Below are 23567 nucleotides of genomic sequence, written 5' to 3'. Positions count from 1 at the left end.
TACCAAACCTGTCTCTCCTGAGCCCCAGACCCATATTTTAAACTACTTACTAGACAACATCCTCACCTCTGCCTCATACTCAACTGACCAGAAACAAAATTCTTCATTTATCCCCCAAACTTGCTCCATTCCCTTTGTTCTCTAATTTGGTAACTTGCACCTCCATTAACTCAGGTAACCAAGCTAAAAATGTGATTATATTCCTTATCTCATGTATTCAACTAGTTACCAAGTTCTATTAATTCTACCCTCCTAACATCTTTCATATATCCTTTTTTAACCCCCTTCACTGCCACTACCTTGCTTTAGAGCAAGCTTGTCCAACCCATGGCCCATGGGCCACATGTGGCCCAGGATGGCTTTGAATGCAGCCCAACACAAATTCAAAAACTTTCTTAAAACATTATGAGTTTTTTTTGTGTGATTTGTTTTAGCTCATCAGCTATTGTTAGCGTTAGAGTATTTTATGTGTGGTCCAATACAATTCTTCCAACATGGCCCAGGGAAGCCAAAAGATTGGACACCCTGCTTCAGAGCCCATATTAGGTTTTGTTTTTTTTTTTTTTTTTTGGTCATAAACTGCAGAAATGAACCCTAAGAAAATAAAGGATTTATTTGAAAGAATATTAGGAAAGCTCACAGAACTGAAGAGAAAATTGTGTAGTCTTGCTTTAGGAAGGACTAGATCTGGGGCAGCTCCGGGGACCTCAGCAGGTAGAGCTCAGAGCTCAGAGTCTTCCAGCCTGGGATACCACATGAGGTGGCTCAGGTGCAATCATCTTTCAGCTCTGTGGGTCATTAGTAAACTTTCAAATTCTTAGTATAACCTGGTTGGCCACCTTTGAATCAATCATCCAGGGCTAGGATGCAGGAGTGAATGGCACTAATTGGTGATGGCTATAGACCCTTATAATTTCTCAACCCCTCCTCAGCACTGTCATAGACTTCTCAAGGACCTCTTTGCATCTTTCTAATCTATAGTTCTTCTGTCTTTCCAATCTATAGTTCACATGCCACTATTTTTGTATTTCTAAAGTATATATTGTTCAATAAGGAGATTATACCTCATTTAAAATCTCTTGTTAGCTCTTCATTACTCAGAATAACCCACAAACTTCCTATGAAATAGTTCATTTTAGGATTTGGATCCTGTCTTCCTCTCTAGTCTCACCTCTCACTACCCTTCCCCTAAATCTTATGTTCCTGGCATACAGCAATTACAGTATTTTCAATTCCCCTAAATAAGCCAGGCTTTGTGGTATTCTCATGTTTTTGCCTCTGCTTCTCCCTCTTTCTCAAATGTCTGTTCTCTCATCACCTGGTTAATTCACACTCATCTTCCCCAGCTCAGTTTAGGCAGTAGTTCCAAATCTCTCCCAGTCTCTTCTCAGTATGGGTTAAGTCCCCTTCCTCATTGCTTCCATAGTACCCTAAATTTAGATCTAATTTGGCATTCTACTTTGTTGCAATCAACCGTTTCTTTGTCTCTCTTCCTGGCTAAACTGTGAGCTCTTAAAGGAGCTCAAGAATTACATCTGATTTATGCTTTGTTCTCATCACCTAGGAGAGTGTCTAATATGTCATAAATGTTCAGCAAATATATTGAAATAAGCAAACACTAGTTTTGAATGCATAAGATACAAAGCACTGGGAGGGGGGCACAAATATGTTTAAAATTTACATTTCCACTTTTAAGGGACTCACAGCTTAGGCAGACAAGACCCGCACATAAGAAAAGTGAAAACAGAACTACAAGACACTATACAATGACATGCACAAAACCCAGTGACTATAGTCTAGAGTTTGGGATTGCATTAATCTAGAAAATCTTCTCTTTAAAGGAATGACCTGAGTAGTAACATAAAGAAAGAAGATTCAGGGCTGGGCATGGTGGCTCACGCCTGTAATCCCAGCACTTTGGGAGGCTGAGGTGGGTGGATCACAAGGTCAAGAGATCGAGACCATCCTGGCCAACATGGTGAAACCCCGTCTCTACTAAAAATACAAAAATTAGCTGGGCATGGTGGCAGGTGCCTGTAGTCCCAGCTACTCTGGAGGCTGAGGCAGGAAAATCACTTGAACCAGGGAGACAGAGGTTGCAGTGAACTGAGACTGTGCCACTGCACTCCAGCCTCGTGACAGTGTGAGTCTCCGTCAGAAGAAAGAGAAGGAGAAGGAGAAGGAGAAGATTCAAATGGCTGAAGAGATTGGGGACAGCATTTTAAGTATGGGGAATAAGAAAAAATGCTCACTGTATTTGAAGAATGCAGTGAAAACATTGGCTTAGGTAGAGGTAGATTAAGAGATGGTGAAGATGTGTGTGTGTGTGTGTGTGTGTGTAGAGAAGTCATAGGCTGGCAAAATAAGAGATTGGCAGATTTTGTTTAAATATGCCTTTAAGTTTTGGCCTTTTCATTCTCTGTCTCCAACACAGAACACCTCAGCATTCTAGATTGCCTATTCATCACAAATTCCCTCTGTCTCCTCCAGAATCCAGAAAAGAATAATTACGATATTTTCAAAATGGAAAGTTCCCATGCCAAAGACTTTGCCTTCTTCACCAAACTATGATTTCCTGATGTTCTTAAAGGTAGTGTACACCAGGTTTTTACATTCTTATTTTGAATGTAGTTTTAGTGTTTGTGTGATTTGTTTTTCAGCCTGGCCTGCAGACTAGCAACCCAAGACTTATACTGCCCAATTTGACAGCTCATTTTTATTTTAGTTTCACCATATACATGAATTGGACTTACAATTCCAGAAAAATTAAAGGTGAGAAAAGGGTGAAACACTTATTACTCTATTTCCCTAGAAGGGAACTTTAAGGGTTTAGCTCAGTCTTGTCATAAACTCTAGAAATCATCTTTAGGGTTTGTCTAGACAATCAAGTTAGACATAAACCCTTGTCTATGGGCTTTCCACTAAACCTGTGGGCTTCATAGGAATTTGGGCTGATGTAGGTCTTTTCAAAGTTCTACTTAATTGTCAAGGCCCCTATAATGTGACTCCATTCTACCTACCTGCTTTTATTTCTTCCTACTTAACAACGACAAATAATCTTCCAATTAGACTACTTCATACACTATCCTGCGAGGTTCTGCTCAAGCTCCACAACCTTTAGGAAACATCCCAAGGCTCACTGACCTTTCTTTTCTCTAAATGGTTGGTTCTACCTTATCAGCTTGTATCTTCCATTTCTAATTGTCTATATCAAAAAGTACAGCAATCCTCCCATTCCCAATATATACACACACTTTTCCCAGCTTCTCAGGCCTAATCTATGAATGAGCATGGCTTTGTTGACAGGAGGAGAAAATTGAAAGATGGCTGCTTCTCCACCTTTAGCCTTCTACGGACATATGTGAATTAATTTTATTTCAGATCTTTTTATAGTTAAATCTCATCACTATCATGGAATTAGAATGTCACCTTTAAATCATTTAGTTAATACTTTCCATTTTGCAGATAAGGAAATTGAGACCCCAAGAGATAAAGTGACTTACCTAATATATTAGCATGTATTTGTCACTATTGTTTTACATTGGATAATCGCTTCCTCCCACCTCCCCCGTTTGTGAAATAAACTTAACTTCTAAGAGCAAGCATCATCATGTCTTGTGCATTTTCTACATCTACAATAGCACCTATCAGTCTTTTCTTGTTTCCCATACAGGCTCAAGAATGGGGCGTGAGTACACACTGTGTGCTAAGGAAAGAATATTTGGATTGAATTGAACCCCTGCAGAACGTGGACTATTCAGAGACCTGAATTTGGCCTTGGGTGAATACCTGCCTTGGGTTGGCCAACTAGCAGTCAACAGCAATGAGCCAAAAGAAACAAACCAAGTATGTAGTCTTGTTTGCCCAACTAAGTTATAAATACCACTTTATATTAACTTATTGCATAGCCCACAGCACGTTGAATGGTGCTGGTCACAGAGTAGACTCTCATTAAACATATTTTAATTGACTGATTGTCCCTGGATCAAAAACCGGATCTTGGTCTGTATTTCATGCAACAAATAGAGGAGCTTTTGTCAAAAAGAAAGCACCAGCTTGTTCCAGATGGATGCTGTTGGGCTAAAGAAGCGCTTTTCATATAGTTCTATGCCTTAAATTGGCCCTGAAGAAGAGTATCCGGGATTCTGTGCTTCCTTTTAGGTATCAAAGAATCATTTTGAAAAGTGCTACAATAAATATTATACTGTATTACTAATTATTAGATAACTTAATGAAAGGGCACAAACTTTAAGATGTTAAGTTGGGATGAATTTTGGTCTCTCCATCATGGGTCACCTACTCTGTTGGGACCGTTTTTAAGACCTCTGACCTGAGTTAATGGTGCAACTGGTGGCCAGCAACAGATGGAAGGTAGCTATGCTTGAATGGGATTGAATCATGGATTTGGGGATTATTTGTAGCACGCTATAGCCAGTTGACCTACAAACGACATAGCGTGGCTATTTCTACTTTTATTTTGGTCCTTATTCTGCTATCCTCATTTTTAAAGGAGAGAGGTCTAGTTGAGATAGTTGCATAATTCTTCTTACTTTGAGCTAATTTAACCCCCCAATGGAACTATCTCCAAGGAAGAAGCAGGCCATTTATCTTAATCATTAACCAAATCTTACTGAGGAGCATTTTACATTATGTTCTGGCAGCAAATGGGTTTAAAAAGAATAGCAAAGAATAGAAGCTGCTTCACCCTATTTTCTGCAAAGAGAATTGGTATTAGGGTGAGGGTAAAAGAGTAGAGTACAGAAATATTTGCCATTGTTGATTATTTTTACTACCCTAGTTCTAAGAAGAGAAGTCTTCAGAGATGTGGTTAGGAAGACATGAGAGCCAGTAATCCAAGCAAGGTCAACAAGAATTGGAAACTTAGTTGCGAGGTTCTATTAACTATATTCCTTCTCACAGATTCATTGGCTAATCATTGGCCAATCACTGGCAAAAACAGGGCAATTTCCATGTGGAAGAAGAATAGGCAGGTAAGTATTCAAAATAGTAGGTGGTTTTTAAGGGTTTTGTGAGGATCTAACTTCCCAAAATAATTTCCTTAAGCAGTCGTTAGAGCACTTCTGTGAATGGTCTAAAATCCTTATTTTAGAAGAAACCAACTCAATGGATGTCACTGAGTCATCCAAAGGTCCCACTTGTTTAACTCTCCAAACTGAAGTCTTGCTTTTCCCTAGCGTGCAGGCTGGATAATGAGTCTGATTTTTTTGCTACTTAGTCAATTACTGATGTGATCACCTAAATTGGACTTGTCTGAGTTAGGCTTCCAAACTTTGTTGAGGGAGACTGACAATATGCAGAAGTCCAGGCCTCTGAGCCAGAAAGTGCAACCGGATGTTCTGCCTCTTTTTCAGGTTTCAAAATGGCAAATCAAAGACTTCAGAAAATAGCTCAGCTAAACGTGAGAAAGGAATGGTTGTCAATAGCAAAGAGGTAAGGAGTGTTAGTAAGTGTTCAATGTTTAATTTTTCTTTGGAGCTGCTTAGTGTACTTAATAAGCTGGATATCACAAACTTCCCTATTGAAAAGCAAAAAGGAGTAAAAATGTATATGGAAAACAAGGTTAACTTGTCAAATGTCACTGAAGAGAAATAGAGCACAGAAAAAGAAGGAACAGGACACATCAGCAACAAATCAGGACATAAAACCCAGGAAGCAGAAACCTAACTTAGGGAGTAAGAGCGTGTCAAACCCTAACTTACGCAGACTTCACAACTACCTCTTGTAGCAAAACTCCACTGGGTATCTTGGTTGTTTTCCCATGTTTACCACATTCAAGTGAATTTTCCAGGCCAACTTTTATTTAATCAGCCACAGATAGTGAAATTCAACATAACACAACTAAAAACACATTGCAATTTGGACAATCTTGTGGGTTTAGTCAACTGCTAGAGACTAATTTGGAACAGATATGCAATACTTCAAAAAACTTCAGGAGTAAAAACATTTTCACCAGGGAATTTCCCCCTAAAATTATTTTTTTTAAAAAACCTGTAAGAGAAAAGGTCTTCATACCTTTCTCCCAAATAAGTTTTTCCTAACTTCTATGATTCGAAATATGTCATACATTTCATAGTTGTGAAGCAGGTTTTTCATATTTCTGTTTTCAACAAATGAACTTTAGTTTTCCATAAGGTGGTAAAAATTAAATGATTGAGTCTTTGGATCCATCCCACCATCTCATAGTTCATCCCACCCTCTCTAAAGGAATTTGTGGAGTGGCTTTGCTATGCTTCTTCCCGCTCCTTCTCCAACTGCCAAGAATTGCCAACTTCTGGCCTTTTCTTCCTGGAGCATAGCAGGGCCTCCTCTTAACTCATAGTTCTGTCCCATTCTGACTGCTTCCCTCTTCTCCATTAGCCCTCTTGCTTTATTAACTTTTCAGTGCACGTTCCCTTTCCTCTGTAAGGTGGGTAAGGCACCCACCTTACCATACTGCCTCCTGATGGGGGAGGTATAGCAATCTTTAGAAATGCTGAGCCAGGCTGGGCGTGGTGGCTCATACCTGTAATCCCAGCACTTTGGGAGGCCAAGGTAGGAGGATCACTTGAGCCCAAGAGTTAGTCAACACAGTGAGACCCTCATCTCTACAAAAAATAAAAAATAGGCCAGGCATGGTAGCTCACGCCTGTAATCCCAGCACTTTGGGAGGCCAAGGTGGGCGGATCACTGGAGGTCAGGAGTTCAAAACCAGCCTGGCCAATACGGCGAAACCCCATCTCTACTAAAAATACAAAAATTAGCCGGGCGCGGTGGTGGGAGCCTGTAATCCCAGCTACTCAGGAGGCTGAGGCAGGAGAATTGCTTGAACCCGGGAGGCAGAGGTTGCAGTGAGCCAAGATCATGCCATTGCACTCCAGCCTGGGCAACAGAGTGAGACTCAGTAGCAAAAAAAAGAAAAATTAATAAATAATAATAATAGCTGGGCATGGTGGCACGTGCCTGTAGACCCAGGTACTCGGGATGCTGAGGAGGGAAGATCACTTGAGCCCAGGAGTTCAAGGTTACAGGGACCTATGATTGTACCAATGCCCTCCAGCCTGGGGGACACAGTGAGACCCTGTATTTAAAAGAAAAAAGAAAAAAAGAAAAGAAAAAAGAAATGCTGATCTGAACACAGGATAATGATGCACTCTTCTTTTTTTCTGATTTCTGACTATGCCAAGCCAGAAGAAGATAATTCAGAGCTTTTATCTCCTTGTGTTCCTATCTCCTTGATTCATCCTTAGGCAGGGCTACGCAAGAGGAGAAGCAAGAACACTAGGTCAGCAGAAAGGGAATGGAAAAGGCTCAGCTCCTCCACTATCAGATATGACATTCAAATAATCCACTAACATCCAGGACTACCCACCAGCAAAAAAAAAATAAAAATAAAAAAAAGCAAAGTGGTAGACACAAGTGTTACCAAAATTCAATTATTTTTTGCAACATTTCTGGAAGAATCTCATACTGCAGAGATGTTCAAAATTGCAACATGCACTGCTCTTCTTCCTTTCTCTGTGAGTAGGTCGGCTCCCAGCTCAATTGGCAGAGTTGACCCTAGGGCTCCCTTGCACCCACAACTTTTAGGTTAATGCCCTTTTGAAACTTGCTTTTCTCCTTAAAGATTTGTCCTGCATGTTGATTTTCACTTCATTTCACTCCTATAGCTATGGAAAAGGCATAAGAAAGAAGTGACTCCTTGGAAAGATTTGTCGCAATCTGAACTGATGCTGCCCTTGTCTATTTCCCCTCCTAACGGCTTTCCCTGACATTTCATAAGGCTGGCCCCATTTCCACTGACAAGTGTCACGGTCAGGAGGTCTTAGAATCCAGGTCTCCTTGCTGGGGCCCTTGTTCCAGAAACCTAGAGTACAAAATCTGAAGCACACTGTACTTCTCTAACTTACTTAGTGTAAGTTAGAGACCAGTTCTCCAGTGAGACTAAGGTGAGGTAAGGAATGGAATACTGTTTAGGATAGGTGCAACTTCAAACCACTAACTTTGATTATCCTCTTTAGATTTCTGATGCAGTTGGGCAATCAAAATTTGTTCTAGAGAACCTTCGGCATTACACAGTCCATCCAAATTTGGTAGGTAGGAAAAGCATTCCCCCAAGATCTCTAAGGGGAAGTTTCAGCAGTGGTGCAGATGCCCACTGTGAGTGTCCCTAATGCCTCCAAGTGTCCCCAGCTTCTGTGACTGTGCGTACTCTTAGGACAGGCAGGCAGAGCTGCCTCTAGGTTATGATGCCAGAGGCAGTGCTGAGGATTGGGGTGGCAAAGTGGGAGATGAGAACTGGGAAGAAAGTGGGTCCCCACAGCTGATTTTTTTTAAGTTGAGGAAACATATTTATGATCAGGAAAAAAATATATTTGTAATCCATTTTCTCCCTTTCACTTCCTTCCCCCCAACCCTCTGCCTTTCTCCTATTGAGAGAAAGGCAAATTTAGTGGGACCGTCCCTTCCTCACCCACACCTTAAGTGACATGCTATCTTTTGTGGCTGCTTTTACTTTTTTTTTTTTTTTCTGAGATGGAGTCTCGCTCTGTTGCCCAGGCTGGAGTGCAGTGGTGCGATCTCGGCTCACTGCAAGCTCCGCCCCCTGGGTTCATGCTATTCTCCTGCCTCAGCCTCCCGAGTAGCTGGGAATATAGGCGCCCCCCACTACGCCTGGCTAATTTTTTGTATATTTAGTAGAGACAGGGTTTCACCATGTTAGCCAGGATGGTCTCGATCTCCTGACCTCGTGATCCACCTGCCTCGGCCTCCCAAAGTGCTGGGATTACAGGCGTGAGCCACCGCACCTGGCCTGCTTTTCCTTTTTTAACATTGTGCTTGTGAGTGCATGTCAATGTGGTTGTGCCTGAGAAATGTTGATGTAAATATGGAACATTACGTGGAAGATGTAAATATGGGAAGGTGTTGCACTTGGCTGTGCCAACTTCTGAAGAATTCCTTAAGCGAGATTTGGTCCCTGGTAGCTTTCCCCCGTACCTTAGAGAGAGTTGTAGAGACAAGGCCAATTAGGTTTAGCCATGTAGAAACTTCTCTGCTTGTCCCATTATATTGGAAGAATTAAGTTACCTGACTCCTTTTACCATGGAAACCTTTCCATCACATTGCCCCAGCCCCTTAGTGTATTTCCAGGGGAATGCCCCAAGGGAAGAGAGGGACTGAGAGCTTCAGACAGTTTCTGATAAACACATTTTAGGGCTGCGTGTGATAACTCACTTCTGTAATCTCCATACTTTGGGAGGCTGAGACGGGTGCATCGCTTGAGCCCAGGAGTTTGAAACCAGCCTGGGCAACATGGCAAAACTCCATCTCTACAAAACAAAAACAGAAAAACCCACAAAAATCAGCTGGACAGGGTGGCATGTGCCTGTAATCCCAGCTACTTAGGAGGCCAAGGTGGGAGAATCACTTGAGCCCGGGAGGTCTAGGTTGCAGTGAGTCATGATCATGCCACTGGGCTCCAGCCTGGGCACCAGAGTGAGACTCCGTCTCAAAAAAAACAAAAACAAAACCAAAAAACCCTACAGATTTTGCAGCAAGTCTGTCCAGCTTCTGTTCTTACCCCACAGAGGCTAAGCATTAGCCAACCGATTTGTTAACCTGCTCTTGGCCTAATCTCTTTTTCTCTCTGGAAACCTTTCTGTCTGTTCAGGCCCAGTACTATAAGCCTTTGAAGGCCACTGCCCTGCAGAAATTCCTGGCTCAAAACAGGAAAAACACCAGCTTCATGTTAAAAGTAACACAGTATGACCAGAATAAGACGTTACTGATTATGACCAACAACCCACCTCCCTGCTCAATCACCCAGCAAGACAAGGAGAGTGCATCAAAATATTTTTCCAAGGAGTTACTGCTCAAGGTCATGGTAAGCAGAAGTCTCCTGGCACCCAAAATGTGAACCCTGAAGAATTAGGAGTTAGCATTGAGAAGGAAGTTAACTTAACATGGAGAATAGTACTCAGAAAACCTCTTAATTTTTTTGTTTGTTTGTTTGAGATAGGGTCTCACTCTGTTACCCAGGCCGGACTGCAGTGGCACAATCACGGCTCACTGCAGCCTCGACCTCTTGGGCTCAAACAATCTTCCCATCTCAGCCTCCTGAGTAGCTGGGGCTACAGGTGTGCACCACTATGCCCGACTAAACTTTTTTTATTATTTTGGTAGAGACGGGGGTCTCACTATGTTGCCCAGGCTAGTCTTGAACTCATGGCCTCAAGTGATTCTCCAGCCTCGGCCTTCCAAAGTGCAGGGATTATAGGTGTGAGCCACTGCACTTGGTCTATCTCTTCCTTCTTATTCCTGATCCTATGCTTCACATAACAGCATCTGGAGAACCTGGGAATCAGAATTCAATAAGCTTGGGTGCTGAAACTTCATTGCAGGGAGAAAATGGGGTCTTCATTGGAAAGTGTTCTTCTTTGGCCAAAGATATTTAATTTGTAAGTAACAAAGGGTAGACTAGCCACTGACTTTCTAGTTGAGAATAAAGTAGTAAAAGATGAGTCAGGAAATGAGGAATAAAAACAGGGATGAATATCTAAATGGGAAAGGAGTAAAGAATGATGCTTTAGTACACATTACTTTCCAGTTTCAGAAGACGGAATTTGCCATCACAGTAGCCAAACTTTTTTTTTTTTTTTGAGACGGAGTCTCGTTCTGTCGCTCAGGCTGGAGTGCAGTGGCGCGATCTCGGCTCACTGCAAGCTCCGCCTCCCGGGTTCACGCCATTCTCCTGCCTCAGCCTCCCGAGCAGCTAGGACTACAGGTGCCCACCACCACGCCCAGCTAATTTTTTGTATTTTTTAGTAGAGACGGGGTTTCACCGTGTTAGCCAGGATGGTTTTGATCTTCTGACCTTGTGATCCACCCGCCTTGGCCTCCCAAAGTGCTGGGATTACAGGCGTGAGCCATCGCGCCCGGCCTACACAGTAGCCAAATCTTTGAAACTCCTTTATAGACTAAAGAAATTCAAATTCCATTCAACAAGCAATTGCTGAGGATACAGTAAGCTAAAAACCAGAATATAAAGATGATTACAGGACAGTTTCTGTCTTAAAGGAACTTGGAATCTAATAGGAGAAAGATCAATAAATGAGGTATGTTAAAGTAATAGAAAAATATATAAAATACAGAAGTAATGTAGAATACAGTATTTCTGTTGGGAAAAAGGGAGTGAGTAGGGAAGTGACCCATGACAAAAGAACAGGAAAATATCAAATCAGAGGAAAGAGCAAAAGCATGAAGACATGGGAAAATGAGGTGCATTCAGGAAGATGTAAGAGAGTAAATGGCAGGGCCAGGCGCGGTGGCTCACGCCTGTAATCCCAGCACTTTGGGAGGCTGAGGCGGGCAGATCACTTGAGATAAGGAGTTTGACACCAGCTTGGCCAACATGGTGAAACCCCATCTCTCCTAAAAATACAAAAATTAGCCATGCGTGGTGCTGCATGCCTGTAGTCCCAGCAACTCAGGAGGCTGAGGGAGGAGAATCGCTTGAACCTGGGAGGTGGAGGTTGCAGTGAGCCAAGATAGCGCTACTGCATTCCAGCATGGGCGACAGGGCGAGACTCTATCTCAAAAAAAAAAAAGAAAAAGCAAATAGAGTAAATGGCAGGAGACAAAAGGATGTAATCAAATTTGCATTTTAGGAAGACTGTTTTGGAGGTTGAAGAAAGGTGCATTAGTAGTTGTGGAAGAGACAAAACCCAGAAAGATGAGTTATAATGTTACTAAAATAGTCAAGGTGAGAGATACTGAAGACCTGAACTAAATCATTAGCGGAGGAAGTAGAGAAAATTTAATTATGAGATATTTAAGAATCAAAATCTGGCCGGGAGCAGTGGCTCACGCCTGTAATCCCAGCACTTTGGGAGGCCGAGGCAGGTGGATCACGAGGTCAGGAGATTGAGACCATCCTGGCTAACCCGGTGAAACCCCGTCTCTACTAAAAATACAAAAAATTAGCTGGGCGTGGTAGCGGGCGCCTGTAGTCCCAGCTACTCCGGAGGCTGAGGCAGGAAAATGGAGTGAACGTGGGAGGCGGAGCTCGCAGTGAGCCGAGATCGCGCCACTGCACTCCAGCCTGGGCGACAGAGGGAGACTCAGTCTCAAAAAAAAAAAAAAAGAATCAAAATCTAAAAAAGGTCATGATAGCCTCAAGAGCAGGTCTAATCTAACAAGAACAAATTAAATAAATGAGTTAAGTGAAAGTGCAAACAAAGGATTCTAGTAGAAATTTTATGCTGGGCATGGGATTACCCAAGTGAGACCCTTATAATAAAATGTGTTGAATTTGGAGTTAGTGTTTCCATAGTTGCTAGATGGATGACAGTGAGAGATTCTCCTTCAAGTGGAAGATAAAATGCTAATATCCAATGGCATGTACTAACAAAGGAGTTAATGAATTTACCGCATGTGGTCTCTTGGGTCTCAGAATTTGTGCCCTTTGAAGGTAAGCTCACTGGTAGTTTCTCATGGCAGTGGGTGGACCATACATTGAGAAAGGGATAAATGCCAGGCCAGGATTGCCCTGCTTAATGCGCAGAAGGAAATACAAAGCTATCATGTAAACTGGGTGCGGGAAGAGCTTTCTTCCAACAGCCTGCACACTTTGTGAACCCTCCAGTTCAGGTGCAGAATCTAATCATATTGATGAGCAAATTGTGGTACCAGTTAAATTGTACTAATGGATAGAGTTAAGGCTCAAAGACTGGCACCATGGTAATTTTATGGGGCTATCAGACTGGAACAAGCCCAAGAAGATTGAAACGTGTGATATCTACAATGCCTCTTTAATATTCATGCAGCATCCTTTCCTTCCCTTGCTGGACAAATGTGATAATCTTTTGTAAACCTAGAATCATATACAAGAAAAGCATTCTTTGTTATGCCCAGGCATGCATCCAAAAAGACTGTGAGTTCCAGTAGGCAAGTTATGGAATGTACTAGATATATCTATTACAGTGATTGTCATACTAACAGCCCCTTCTAAGTGAAACTGACCCTACCACAGTCTCCTGAGTAAGGGAATATCCTCAGAAGTTCTATTTTGTACAACAGGACCGTGTCCCCACTCCTAGTTGAGACCAGAGGAGGATATCAGACCCAACAAAGCAAAATTCATAGGCTGGGTAGTGACCTGTGATGTGGATTGGTACCCTAAAACCAAAACAAACAAAAAACAAATCAAAACAAAAACCAGCCAACCTACCAACACCCAGAATCCCTGAGCTAATCAGATTCTTGTTTCCAGGTCTCTGAATTGAGAAATGAAAAGATTGAAGCAGTAGGAATGAAAGCTAAAAGGACACATAGAGTAAGGCTAGAAGACTCAAACCGGCCTGGCGCGGTGGCTCACGCCTGTAAGCCCAGCACTTTGGGAGGCCGAGGCAGGCAGATCACGAGGTCAGGAGATTGAGACCATCCTGGCTAACGTGGTGAAACCCTGTCTCTACTAAAAATACAAAAAATTAGCCAGGCGTGGTGGCACATGCCTGTAGTCCTAGCTATTCTGGAGGCTAACACAGGAGAATTGCTTGAACTTGGGAGGTGGAGGTTGCAGTGAGTGGAGACTGTGCCACTGCAGTCCAGCCCAGGCAACAGAGTGAGATTCCATCCCCTCCCCCCCCCCCCAAAAAAAAGACTCAAACCATGAGGAAGAAAGGTAGTGAAGAGGCCATGAAGTAGAGTATGGGAAGGCTGAAGTTATAGGGAAGTAGGAAGTAGAAGTAAATAAGCAGAAGCTATAGGTAGAAAAAAACCCATATATATATACATATATATATATACACACACATATTTATGGAGTAAAGGTGAGGAGTGAACAAGGTAAAGGGAGAAGAAGGAAGCAGATAGGAAGAAAGTAGGAGAAACATGTGAGTGATATGTTTGCATTAAGACAGTGGTCCTTCACTAGTGCTGTCTTGGATTCCAAATAACTTTTCAGTTACTGTTTTTCTGATATGAGGTCCAGCTCTCCTAGGGTTTTGCTTTTCTTATGGCTGGATAGTTATCTATATCTTAGTTATTAGGCACATGTGCTCTTACAGTAAAAAACCTATTATTTAAGATAACTCAAATGGATTTCTTTCCCTTAAAATTATTAGGTTGACGCAAAAGTAAGTGCAGTTTTTGCCATTATAATTGCAAAACTGCAATTACTTTTGCACCATCCTAATACAAGAGCTTAAAGAGAATAAGTTCAGAATTGAAAAGACATGGTTCAGAAGCAGCAAGTATTAAAGACAAAAAGTCTTTAAGATTCTGATAGCAAAAGCTCAATATGTTAATTGTTTGGTCATTTATTCATTCAACAAATATTTATTGAACATCTACTATGTGCCAGGCACTATTACGGGTGCTAGAGATATATTAATGACTAAGACCCAGTCTTTGCTCTAATGAAGCTTAATTCTAGTGACTTAGACCATAAACAAATGATCACACAGATAATGTAATGTGATAAATGCCATGACAAAGCAGGATAAGGAGATGGAATGTGATGGATGTGAGTGGCAATGTTAGATAGTGTAGTTAAGAAGGCTCTGCTGGGCACAGTGGCTCATGCCTGTAATCCCAGAGCTTTGGGAGGCCAAGGCGGGTGGATCACGAGGTCAGGAGTTCGAGACCAGTCTGGCCAACATGGTGAAACCCCGTTTCTACTAAAAATACAAAAATTAGCTGGGCGTGGTGACACACACACATCTGTAATCCTAGCTACTCGGGAGGCTGAGGCAGGAGACCCACTAGAACCCAGGAGGCAGAGGTTGCAGTGATCCGAGATCACACCATAGCACTCCAGGTCTGGGAGACAGAGTGAGACTCTATCTCAAAAAAAAAAAAAAAAGAAAAAGAAAAAAAGAAAAAAAAGAAGAAAAGAAGAAGGCTCTCAGAATTGATGACTTTTTGTTGTTGTTGTTTTACTGAGATGGAGTCTCACTCTGTTGCCCAAGCTGGAATGCAGTGGTGTGATCTTGGCTCACTGCAACCTCTGACTCCCAGGTTCAAGCGATTCTCCTGCCTCAGCCTCCCAAGTAGCTGGGAATATAGGCACGCGCCACCACGCCCAGCTAATTTTTTTGTATTTTTAGTAGAGACGGGGTTTCACCATGTTGGTCAGGCTGGTCTCGAACTCCTGACCTCAAATGATCCATCACTTTGGCCTCCCAAAGTGCTGGGATTACAGGCATGAGCCACCGTGCCTGGTTGACTTTTGAATAGACACTTCCATGGGGCCAGGGGATATGCCATGCAGTTACTACACCTGGCATATTGTTTTCATTTCAGATTGCCGCACATTAGTTAGAATATGAACTGTAGCTTTCTCAAATGAGATTAAAAAAAGAAAAAGGAACCCAACGCCATGTCATATGAAAAAAAGTTCAAGACATTGGCAATGTTTAGCCTGGAAGAGACAGAGCTTAGGAGGAATGTGATGAATTCCTTCAAAATGTTTAAGGACTCTATGGAAGAAGGACTAGATTTGTTCCTTCTGGACTATAGGGTAAAAGTTACAGGGAGATATCTATTGGCTGATCAAAGGTGAAATCTTTTTTTTTTTAGGTAAAGAAAGATTGAGCACTTGATAGTGAGATTATGGAGGGGCTAGGAGGGTCAGACAAACAGACTGGATGACTTCAGATTCTTTCTGAAAGACTTTGATTCTATGACCTTTAGTAATGGTATAATTATTACTTCACAACATCCCATTCCATGGCCTTCTCATTAAGGAGAATGGAATGTGGATGAGGCAGCCATCTCCAAGAAAGGAAGGTAAAGTCCCATGGATCTATTTCCCAATTTATTGCCAAATACTTACTTCCCCAAGGACTTCACTGGTTGAATCCTTCCCCAAACTGGGTAACTTTCCCTGCCATTCACTTCCAAGGGCCAGTAGGCAAATTTAATCAATTACTTAGGAAACTGAACAGGTTTTGGACAAGTAATCTGGCAATGAAAAGAGTGTTTTCCCTCCCAGGGAACGGCTTCCTCTGATTCTGGTTTCTGAGTTCCCACTTCCCCCTCTGACAGGTTTTGTTGCATGATTGTAGGGGAATTGGAACTTAGTCCAGGAACTTGGTCCAAACTTAAAATCCCAAGGGACTCAGCTTACTCCCTCACTCTTCTTCCCTCGTTTCCCTACAGGAAAGTCATCACCAGCACAAACCCACTGAGAACCTCTGGCTGCCCCGCATGCCTCAGAAAAAAAAGTTAAGATCTAAGCTGAAACCAATCTTCCCTTTGATACTGTCGGATGATCCCACATCCAAGCGAGAACAATGGTTTAGGTGAAATCTTGCTTCTTCTTGTACTTGCTTTCTTTCCTATCTTTTCCCTATTCACGTTTCTGGTTCTTTGCCATACAATTTAATGACATACTCTTTGGTCGTACAAAGATAGTAAGACACGACTTTCCCTACATGACCCTAACCTCATTGACACATGAATCAAAGAGAAACAGTCATGCAAAACTAAGGTTTTGCACTGGCAATGGTTTCAAGATTGAGGGGAAATATTCCAAGGTCTGTGCTTTGAAGAAACAGGAAAAAAAAAAAAGTACCCTCAGTACAAGTTAGGCGCTATATCACAGGAACCACGTGCTATGAGAACACATTAGACAAAAGAGGTTTTATGTGAAACTACTTACAAGAGCAGCCTATGTGTAGTTTAGAGAGGACAGAAGAGATTCTGGAGTTCCTCCAAAGGTTTACAGTGTTAAGTTCAGAAGCATCCCTTGTCATGGAACAATATTCCTACTTGGCACCAATCAACAGGCTCCTATCATTGTCTTGTCTTCTCTGAGAACGTAGCCAACTTTAAAGTGAATGGTGGGGCTGGGCGCGGTGTCTCATGCCTGTAATCCCAGCACTTCAGGAGGCCAAGGTGGGCAGATCACTTGAGCTCAGGAGTTCGAGACCAGCCTGGCCAACATGGTGAAAACCGTCTCTACTAAAAATACAAAAATTAGCCAGGTGTGGTGGCAAGTGCCTGTAATCCCAGCTACTTGGGAGGCTGAGGCAGGAGAATCGCTTGAACCTGGGAGGCAGAGGTTGCAGTGAACCAAGATCATGCCACTGCACTCCAGCTTGGGTGACAGAACAAGACTTGTGTCTCAAAATAAATACATAAAATAAAATAAAATAAAATAAAGTGAATGGTTCCATGAATCCCCCTGCCCTAGGATCTACTAAACAAAGAACTTTCTTTGTTAAGGTTTTCCACTGACAATGATTTCAAGAGCGAAGGGAAGTATTCAAAAGTCTACGCTTTGAGGACACAGAAGAAAATGTACCCTCAGCTCACCTTTGCTCCAGTCCATGAGAGAGATATGAGGAAAGATGGTAAGCTCCTCTCTTTCAAAGCAAAGGCTTACTGGACTGAGATTTGGGCTGGAGATACAATCCATGAGGATTATAGATGTGGCAAACTGGCTTCTCTCATGGTAGTCCTGGAGACTATTTTTCCCTATAGCATGGAAGTTAACAACAAATAGAGGCTCAAAAGGTGCAAAGCTCTGGACCCTGTTTAAATCCTCAAATTTCAAGAAAGCTCTAGCAGTGTTTACTAAGCTATATCACCCAGCACTTTAATAGTTTTTGCCATATTGATGTATTACTTGCTGTTAATTTACTTAGCATTTTTTAAAAGGATTTTTAAAAAATCTTGTCCTAATTAATACTATATCATTGATATCATGGTTTTGATGTACAAATTATATGCTTTTCTGAAACACTTAAATCAAATTAATAATAATGAAATTTTAAAATGTTTATCTATGTACCACCTAGAACCACCCAGTGGTATGCATATTATACTTTGAAGAAAAAACTGCTCTAAAAGGGCCAAAGGATAAGTCTGTGTGTCTTAGAGGTACAAAAGTCTCTGGGATTGGGGTAGGGAATGGGGTAGAAGGGGCTTGGAATAAGGTTGTATGGCAGAGGGTACAATGAGAATCCTCCTCACATATTATCATTTATTTAACAGTATTTCAAGGGTTCCTACTAAGTGTTTGACACTTACCAAGCACCAACAATATCACTTTCAATATGTGAAAGAGATGAAACAGATCATAAAAGGCCTTGACAGACTGGGCGTGTTCGTAATCCTAGCAGTTTGGGAGGCTGGGGCAGGAGGACTGCTGGAGGCCAGGGGCTTGACACTAGCCTGGGCAACATAGTGAGATCCTGTCTCTACAAAAAATAATTTAAAAAAATTTAACAGGGTGTGGCGGCATGCACCTGTAGTCTGAGCTACTTGGGGGGCTTGAGGAAGGAGGATTGCTTGAACCTAGGAGTTCAAGGTTGCAGTTAGCTGTGATTATGCCATTGCACTCCAGCCTGGGTAACAGAGTGAGACCCTGTCTGAAAAACAAACAAACAACAATAACAAAAAATCAAAAATACCACAATGCCTTAAATATTATTTAAATAAAGGTTTGGGTTTTATCCAGTAGGCAGTTTGGACCCAATGAAGAATTTCAGGGCACTGAGTACATATTTGTGTATTAGATATATATAATTGGTGAGTCCTCAGACTTCACCAGCTCATGGTTTTAAGATAAGGTCCATTTCTCCTACTGGGTTTCTCTCCTCAAACAATTCCTGAGACTCCCTAAGGTATCCTTGCCTGTCCCACAAAGCCATTGCAGTGATTGCTCAACCCGTCTGCCAGCCATCCTCAGTCCAAATAGTCCTGATACCGGAGGCCTGGGGTCATATTATAACATCCCTTAACTGGCTTCTTCAGGCTTCTCTGCTCCTGCTATACCTATTTGCCACCACACCCCATCCCATTTCCACCTACTGATGCTCTTAACTCCGTAAATACTGCACAGCTAAAAACAACCTGTGGTATTAAACAAAACTTCATAGATATACAGAAAAGCTGAAGAACAGCAGAGAATGATTGATCTTGCTTTACAAGGGGCTAGTCTTAGGGTCAGCCCCAAATCTGAACTCGGGTCCTTCTACTTCTCAGCAGGTCTCCGGGGCATTACCCACCTTGAGAACCTCTGGGCCTATTATCTACACTGTCTCTGCCTAGGTTCCCAATACCCTTGGGCCAAGGAAGAGGAAGAGGATGTTTCCTTCCCCAAAGCCTGTTTATTTTCACCCCCAGAATAAATGAGTGCAGACTTCTATTTCCTTCAAGGAAAACTCCACCTACAAAGTATGACTTGACCTTTACAAGCCATATAAAGCAAACATAGTAGTTAATAGTACATTTAGTCAAGTCGGAGTTAAATCTTAAATGATACCATATGTAGGATATCAACAGTTCATCTTAAATCTGTATTTCAGGGAAAGAATTTCTCTAGGATGTAGAATGTAATCTAGGTTAGAATTTCTCTAATTTTGCAGGGGCACGATCCTGTTGAGTATAGACCCAATTTACATTTCTAAACAAGTTATGCCAGTGAAGCCAAAGGCAGACAAAGTTTCTCAGCCACACTCTTAGACAAGAGAACAGAAAGCCAGCATACACTCTGAGAAAAAGAGGAACATGAGTTAGGAATGAATGCACGTTAATTTAGGGAGTTTCTTAAGTGTCAATATGGTTTCAGATGGAATCATTGAAAGAAATAGGCTTGAACAAGGAAGACTCTAAACTGGCAATGAGTTTTCCACTGGGTTTTGATGAAATGAAGGAATCCAAAAATTATAAAATAGGTTGGGAATGGTATTACACGGTCCAAAATCTACCCTCTAAAGACCAGCCTCTGGTCCCTCCAAGTGGGTCTCCTTTACGTCTCACATTAAGCATCCTTCGAGTACTTCTGAAAAGCCACATTCACCAGGGTGCCTGTGCTTTGTCGTAGCTTCCATGAAGTCAGCGAGTGAAAGGCCGATTTCCAAAGTGATTCGGGAACCACTGACACTCGCATCGCTCTTGGAAGACATGCCCACCAGAACCGCGCCCGGGGAGAGCGCCTTCCGCAACGGGAGGGCCCCGCAGTGGATTATCAAAAAGGCCACGGTCATCGGGTGAACACAGACCCCTCAGTCCTCCCGCCTCGCTCTCCTGAGACTGAGGGGTCCGCAGAAGTCGCCACCCAAATAAAACCACATTCCTGCTGCTGCGGGCGTGAGCTCCCGGGTCGCAAGCCGGGAAGGTCGAGCCGAAGTCTCCGGCGGGCCGCGAGAGGAGGAGGGGGCGTGGCTGCGTCCCGGGGGCCGAGGGCGGCCGGGGAGGGCGGGCCTTGGCCCCGAGTGACGGCGCGGCGGCCCAACCGGCGTGAGAGCGCGGGGCCGGCCTTCCTGCAGCCTCTTCCGCTCGCCGGCTGCGGCGCCTGGGACGGTTGCGGTGGGTCTGGGCGCTGGGAAGTCGTCCAAGATGATTAAAAAATTCGACAAGAAGGACGAGGAGTCTGGTACGCGCGGGGCTTCCGAGGCCCACCCTCAGCCGCGGGACGCCCCTTCCCCCGCCCGCCGCCACCTGCTTTCAGGCCGGCGGGGCTGGGGGCGTGGGCGCCGCCGTGCCAGGGGGCCGGAGCTGGAGCCGGCCCCTCCCCTCCCCTCGCGGCTGCCCGGGGCCTGCCTGTAGCCCCTCCCCCGGGCGCCGGAGCCTCCCTGCTGGCCGCGCGCTCCCGCCCCGGCGCCCGCGCGCGCCCCGTTCCCGCCCTTCTTGCGGCGCAGCCCCTCCGAGCCGCCTCCTCCCCTGCGCGCGGGCCTCCGGCGGGGGCCGAGGGCGTGCGCGCGTCTCCGCGTCCAGGGGTGCTGGTAGGGTCGGACCCCGAGTGGGAGCACCCTGTTCCCGGGGCTGGGGTCGACGGCACAGGGTGTGTGTGGAGGAACGTTCAGGTGCCTGGTACCTTATCGTTTTCCTGGGGGCACCGGCTCTGTCCGGGTCCCCGGGGGCAAGACTGTCCCGTGGGACACAGCTCGTTGAATGCTCAGGTGTCCAGAAGTGACCTGCGTCTTGATGCCCGTCTTTGGTCCAGAGCAAATGGGGAAGATGCCAAGCATCCTCAAAAAGAAAAAAATTCTCAGTGTTTGGTAGCATCTCCCACAGTGTGAGAGGGGGTTGGGTTAGTCAACCTCCATGGCCTCTTGCACCTTTACGCCTGCATGATTCTCTGGGAAACTTCGTTTCTGCCTCTCCTTAAGTGTTAGAAACACATAAAATACTGCTTACCTAAGGAAATCAAAAGCACCCTACTACAATCTCATTAATCTTCGTTGTTGTGGAAATGACACATTTTTAACATTCATGGAAAAAGAGGGCAGGGAAAGAAGACACTCATTTTGGAGAGGGTTGCTGCAAAAGAGAAGTCTCAGCTCTTCGAGTATGGCAGTGACAGAGCCGGGATCAAAATGATTTCATTCAGTTCGTATGCGTATTAGCCATGATTATCACTGTGCCATCGAAGTGTTCACTTCCCAAGCATTCAGTACCCTTCTCTGGAAAGTATATAAGTTTGTGTAGAACAGCTATTCAGGACATTTTTTTTGTTGTTTTATAAATAGGTAGTGGCTCCAATCCTTTCCAGCATCTGGAGAAGAGTGCTGTTTTACAGGAGGTATGACTGGGAAGTATCTTGTGCCCTTTCTTTTCTATTCTGTTTTAGAGTGGTGGGCAGAGAATCCCTGGGCTACTGTGATCACGACATCCAAAACAAGAAACGTAACAGAGTTTAGGGAATATAGATTTGAGGGAAAAGAAAGAGGGGTTACTTGTCACGGGAGAATTTGGAGCTTATAGAAATGCAAAGACATGAAGACTGTCACAGGTTGGGAATTTTAAATGTAAGAACAGGTGTTTAGTGCAAGGTTATTGAAATCAGTTATCTGTATTAATCTCATTGTATTAGTATGATATAGATAAGTATTGTGATCCTTATTTAACTGGTATAGCCCATAAAGTTGAAGTAGTCAACCTAAGGGAATGAGAAAGTATAGGATGGAAAATCAAGGCCACATGTAATAATTTATCAGATACCTTAGTTAATTGAGAACTATAGACAATGCTCTTTGGATACCGTGATTAAAAATAGTCTGTATTAAAGTTGATTTGCTATAATCTGTGATAGAAAAGGTAGAAAAGTAGCAATGTTTTTTATGTTTTTTCATAGGCTCGTATATTCAATGAAACTCCAATCAATCCAAGAAGATGTTTGCATATTCTTACAAAGATTCTTTACTTACTGAACCAGGTATATTATTTTTATTTTCCTCAGATAAGTGTGTCCTGGAATAGAAATACTGAAGATTCAGTGAAATACTTTCTGGAAAGTATATTTATTTATTTTAAATTCACTTAATTTTAACATATACAACGTTTGGTTAACAAAATAATATGTAAAACTTGAGTACGAGGACTATGACATATACAGGTTGAGTATACCTTCTTTGCAATGCTCGGAACCAGAAGTGTTTTGGATTTCAGATTTTTTTGGATTTTGGAATATTTGCAGAATACATACTCACTGACTATTGCTAATCTGAGTATCTGAAATCCAGAATGCTCTGATGAGTGTCTCCACTGAGTGTTATATTGGCACTCAAAAAATTTCTGATTTTGGAGCATTTCAGATTTTGGATTTTGAGATTAGAGATGTTTAACCTGTACTTCCTTTTTATTCATGAGATCCTAAACCAGTGATGCGCATAGTAGATTCTCAATAAATCCTTTGGTTTCAATTTAATGAGTACTAGTTAGAACATGTTGTTTACATGTATTTGGAGATCTTCATGTTTTTCTGAAAATACAGTGCAAGATCAGGCAAATTCCAGATATTTTCTTTTTTATGTGTGTAATAATGATGTTTTAAAGCTTTGATTGTTAATATTCAGATTTTATATTTATTATCCCTATGCTACCATTACTAGCAGAATAATTCTGGGCAGTAGCTCAACCATTTTATGTACCTTGATGTCCTTTTCTCTACATGGGGATTATGATAATACCTGTTACAGAGTTGTAATGACTAAATGAGATAATTAGTGTAAAGCACTGAGAATAGTACTGAACATACAGTAAGCATTCAGGAATAGTTTTCCTTCCGTCATTCAGCAAATATTTATTGCGTAGCTGCTGTGTGCTGTGCACTGTTTCAGGTGTTGGGGATATAGCAGACAAACCAGCAAAAATATTTGCACTCATGAAATGTAGATTCTGCTTGCTGCTGTTGTTATTAATTTTTCTTTTCTTTTTCTTTTTTTTTTTTTTTTGCCCCAGACTTAAAAAAAACTCATGAAATGTCTAGGGCCTTAGAAAATATGATTTTGTTTCCTGGATTCATATTCCCTCAGTATCAGTGGGGAATTGGTTCCAGGACCTCCATTGGATACTGAAGTCCATAGATGCTCAAGTCCCTCATACAAATGGTGTAGTATTTGCATATAACCTACACATATCCTCCCATATATAAGTTGTCTCTGTGATTATAATACCTAGACTATAATCTCTAGATTACAATACCTGGTGCAATGTTAGTGCTGTGTAAATAGTTGTTGTGCTGTATTGTTTAGGGAATAATGACAAAAAACCATCTGTACGTGTTCAGTACAAACACAGTTTTTTTTTTCCTTGAATATTTTCAATCTGAGCCTGGT

At 42.7% G+C, this 23567-nt stretch overlaps 2 protein-coding genes across 4 annotated transcripts in view; both read left to right on the top strand.

The window, feature by feature from the left end:
* The first annotated feature begins 1626 nt into the window (after positions 1–1626).
* TSGA13 (testis specific 13) lies at positions 1627–20372 on the top strand. Of its 2 annotated transcripts, none has more exons than XM_057302691.1 (9): positions 1627–2225; positions 2491–2590; positions 3674–3846; positions 5373–5451; positions 8019–8090; positions 9668–9880; positions 16159–16301; positions 17227–17354; positions 19832–20364. In XM_057302691.1, the coding sequence occupies exons 3-9, from the start codon at positions 3824–3826 to the stop codon at positions 19999–20001; spliced, it is 828 nt and encodes a 275-aa protein (XP_057158674.1). In that variant the 5' UTR covers positions 1627–2225; positions 2491–2590; positions 3674–3823; the 3' UTR covers positions 20002–20364. The 2 variants fall into 2 exon arrangements, with proteins under 2 accessions (XP_057158674.1, XP_054970853.1); XM_055114878.2 differs by lacking the exon at positions 1627–2225 and adding an exon at positions 2726–2772 and having other exon boundaries at positions 2496–2590; positions 19832–20372.
* Positions 20226–23567, top strand: part of COPG2 (COPI coat complex subunit gamma 2) — a 162587-nt gene continuing 159245 nt past the window's right edge. The window contains exons 1-3 of one of the 2 annotated variants that reach the window (XM_034964992.3): positions 20226–20383; positions 21480–21532; positions 22085–22165. In XM_034964992.3, the coding sequence (XP_034820883.1) occupies positions 20347–20383; positions 21480–21532; positions 22085–22165 (171 nt within the window). In that variant the 5' untranslated portion in view covers positions 20226–20346. Of the gene's footprint in view, positions 20384–20581; positions 20733–21479; positions 21533–22084; positions 22166–23567 lie in introns of those variants that run through there. The other variant, XM_055114877.2, reaches the window with a different exon arrangement.

The sequence above is a fragment of the Pan paniscus genome, chromosome 6, assembly GCF_029289425.2.
Source record: "Pan paniscus chromosome 6, NHGRI_mPanPan1-v2.0_pri, whole genome shotgun sequence".
Classification (NCBI taxonomy): domain Eukaryota; kingdom Metazoa; phylum Chordata; class Mammalia; order Primates; family Hominidae; genus Pan; species Pan paniscus.
The sequence above is the reverse complement of the archived record's forward strand: the minus strand, read 5'-3'. Positions and strand labels throughout refer to the sequence as shown.

Bases quoted from the DNA above. Each gene is read 5' to 3' on its own strand.
- TSGA13 (XM_055114878.2), top strand. From the start codon at position 3,824: ATGAGCCAAAAGAAACAAACCAA. The intron at 16,302-17,226 runs GTGAAATCTTGC...TTCTTTGTTAAG, and splicing joins AAGCGAGAACAATGGTTTAG to GTTTTCCACTGACAATGATT. The intron at 17,355-19,831 runs GTAAGCTCCTCT...GCTTTGTCGTAG, and splicing joins GAGAGATATGAGGAAAGATG to CTTCCATGAAGTCAGCGAGT.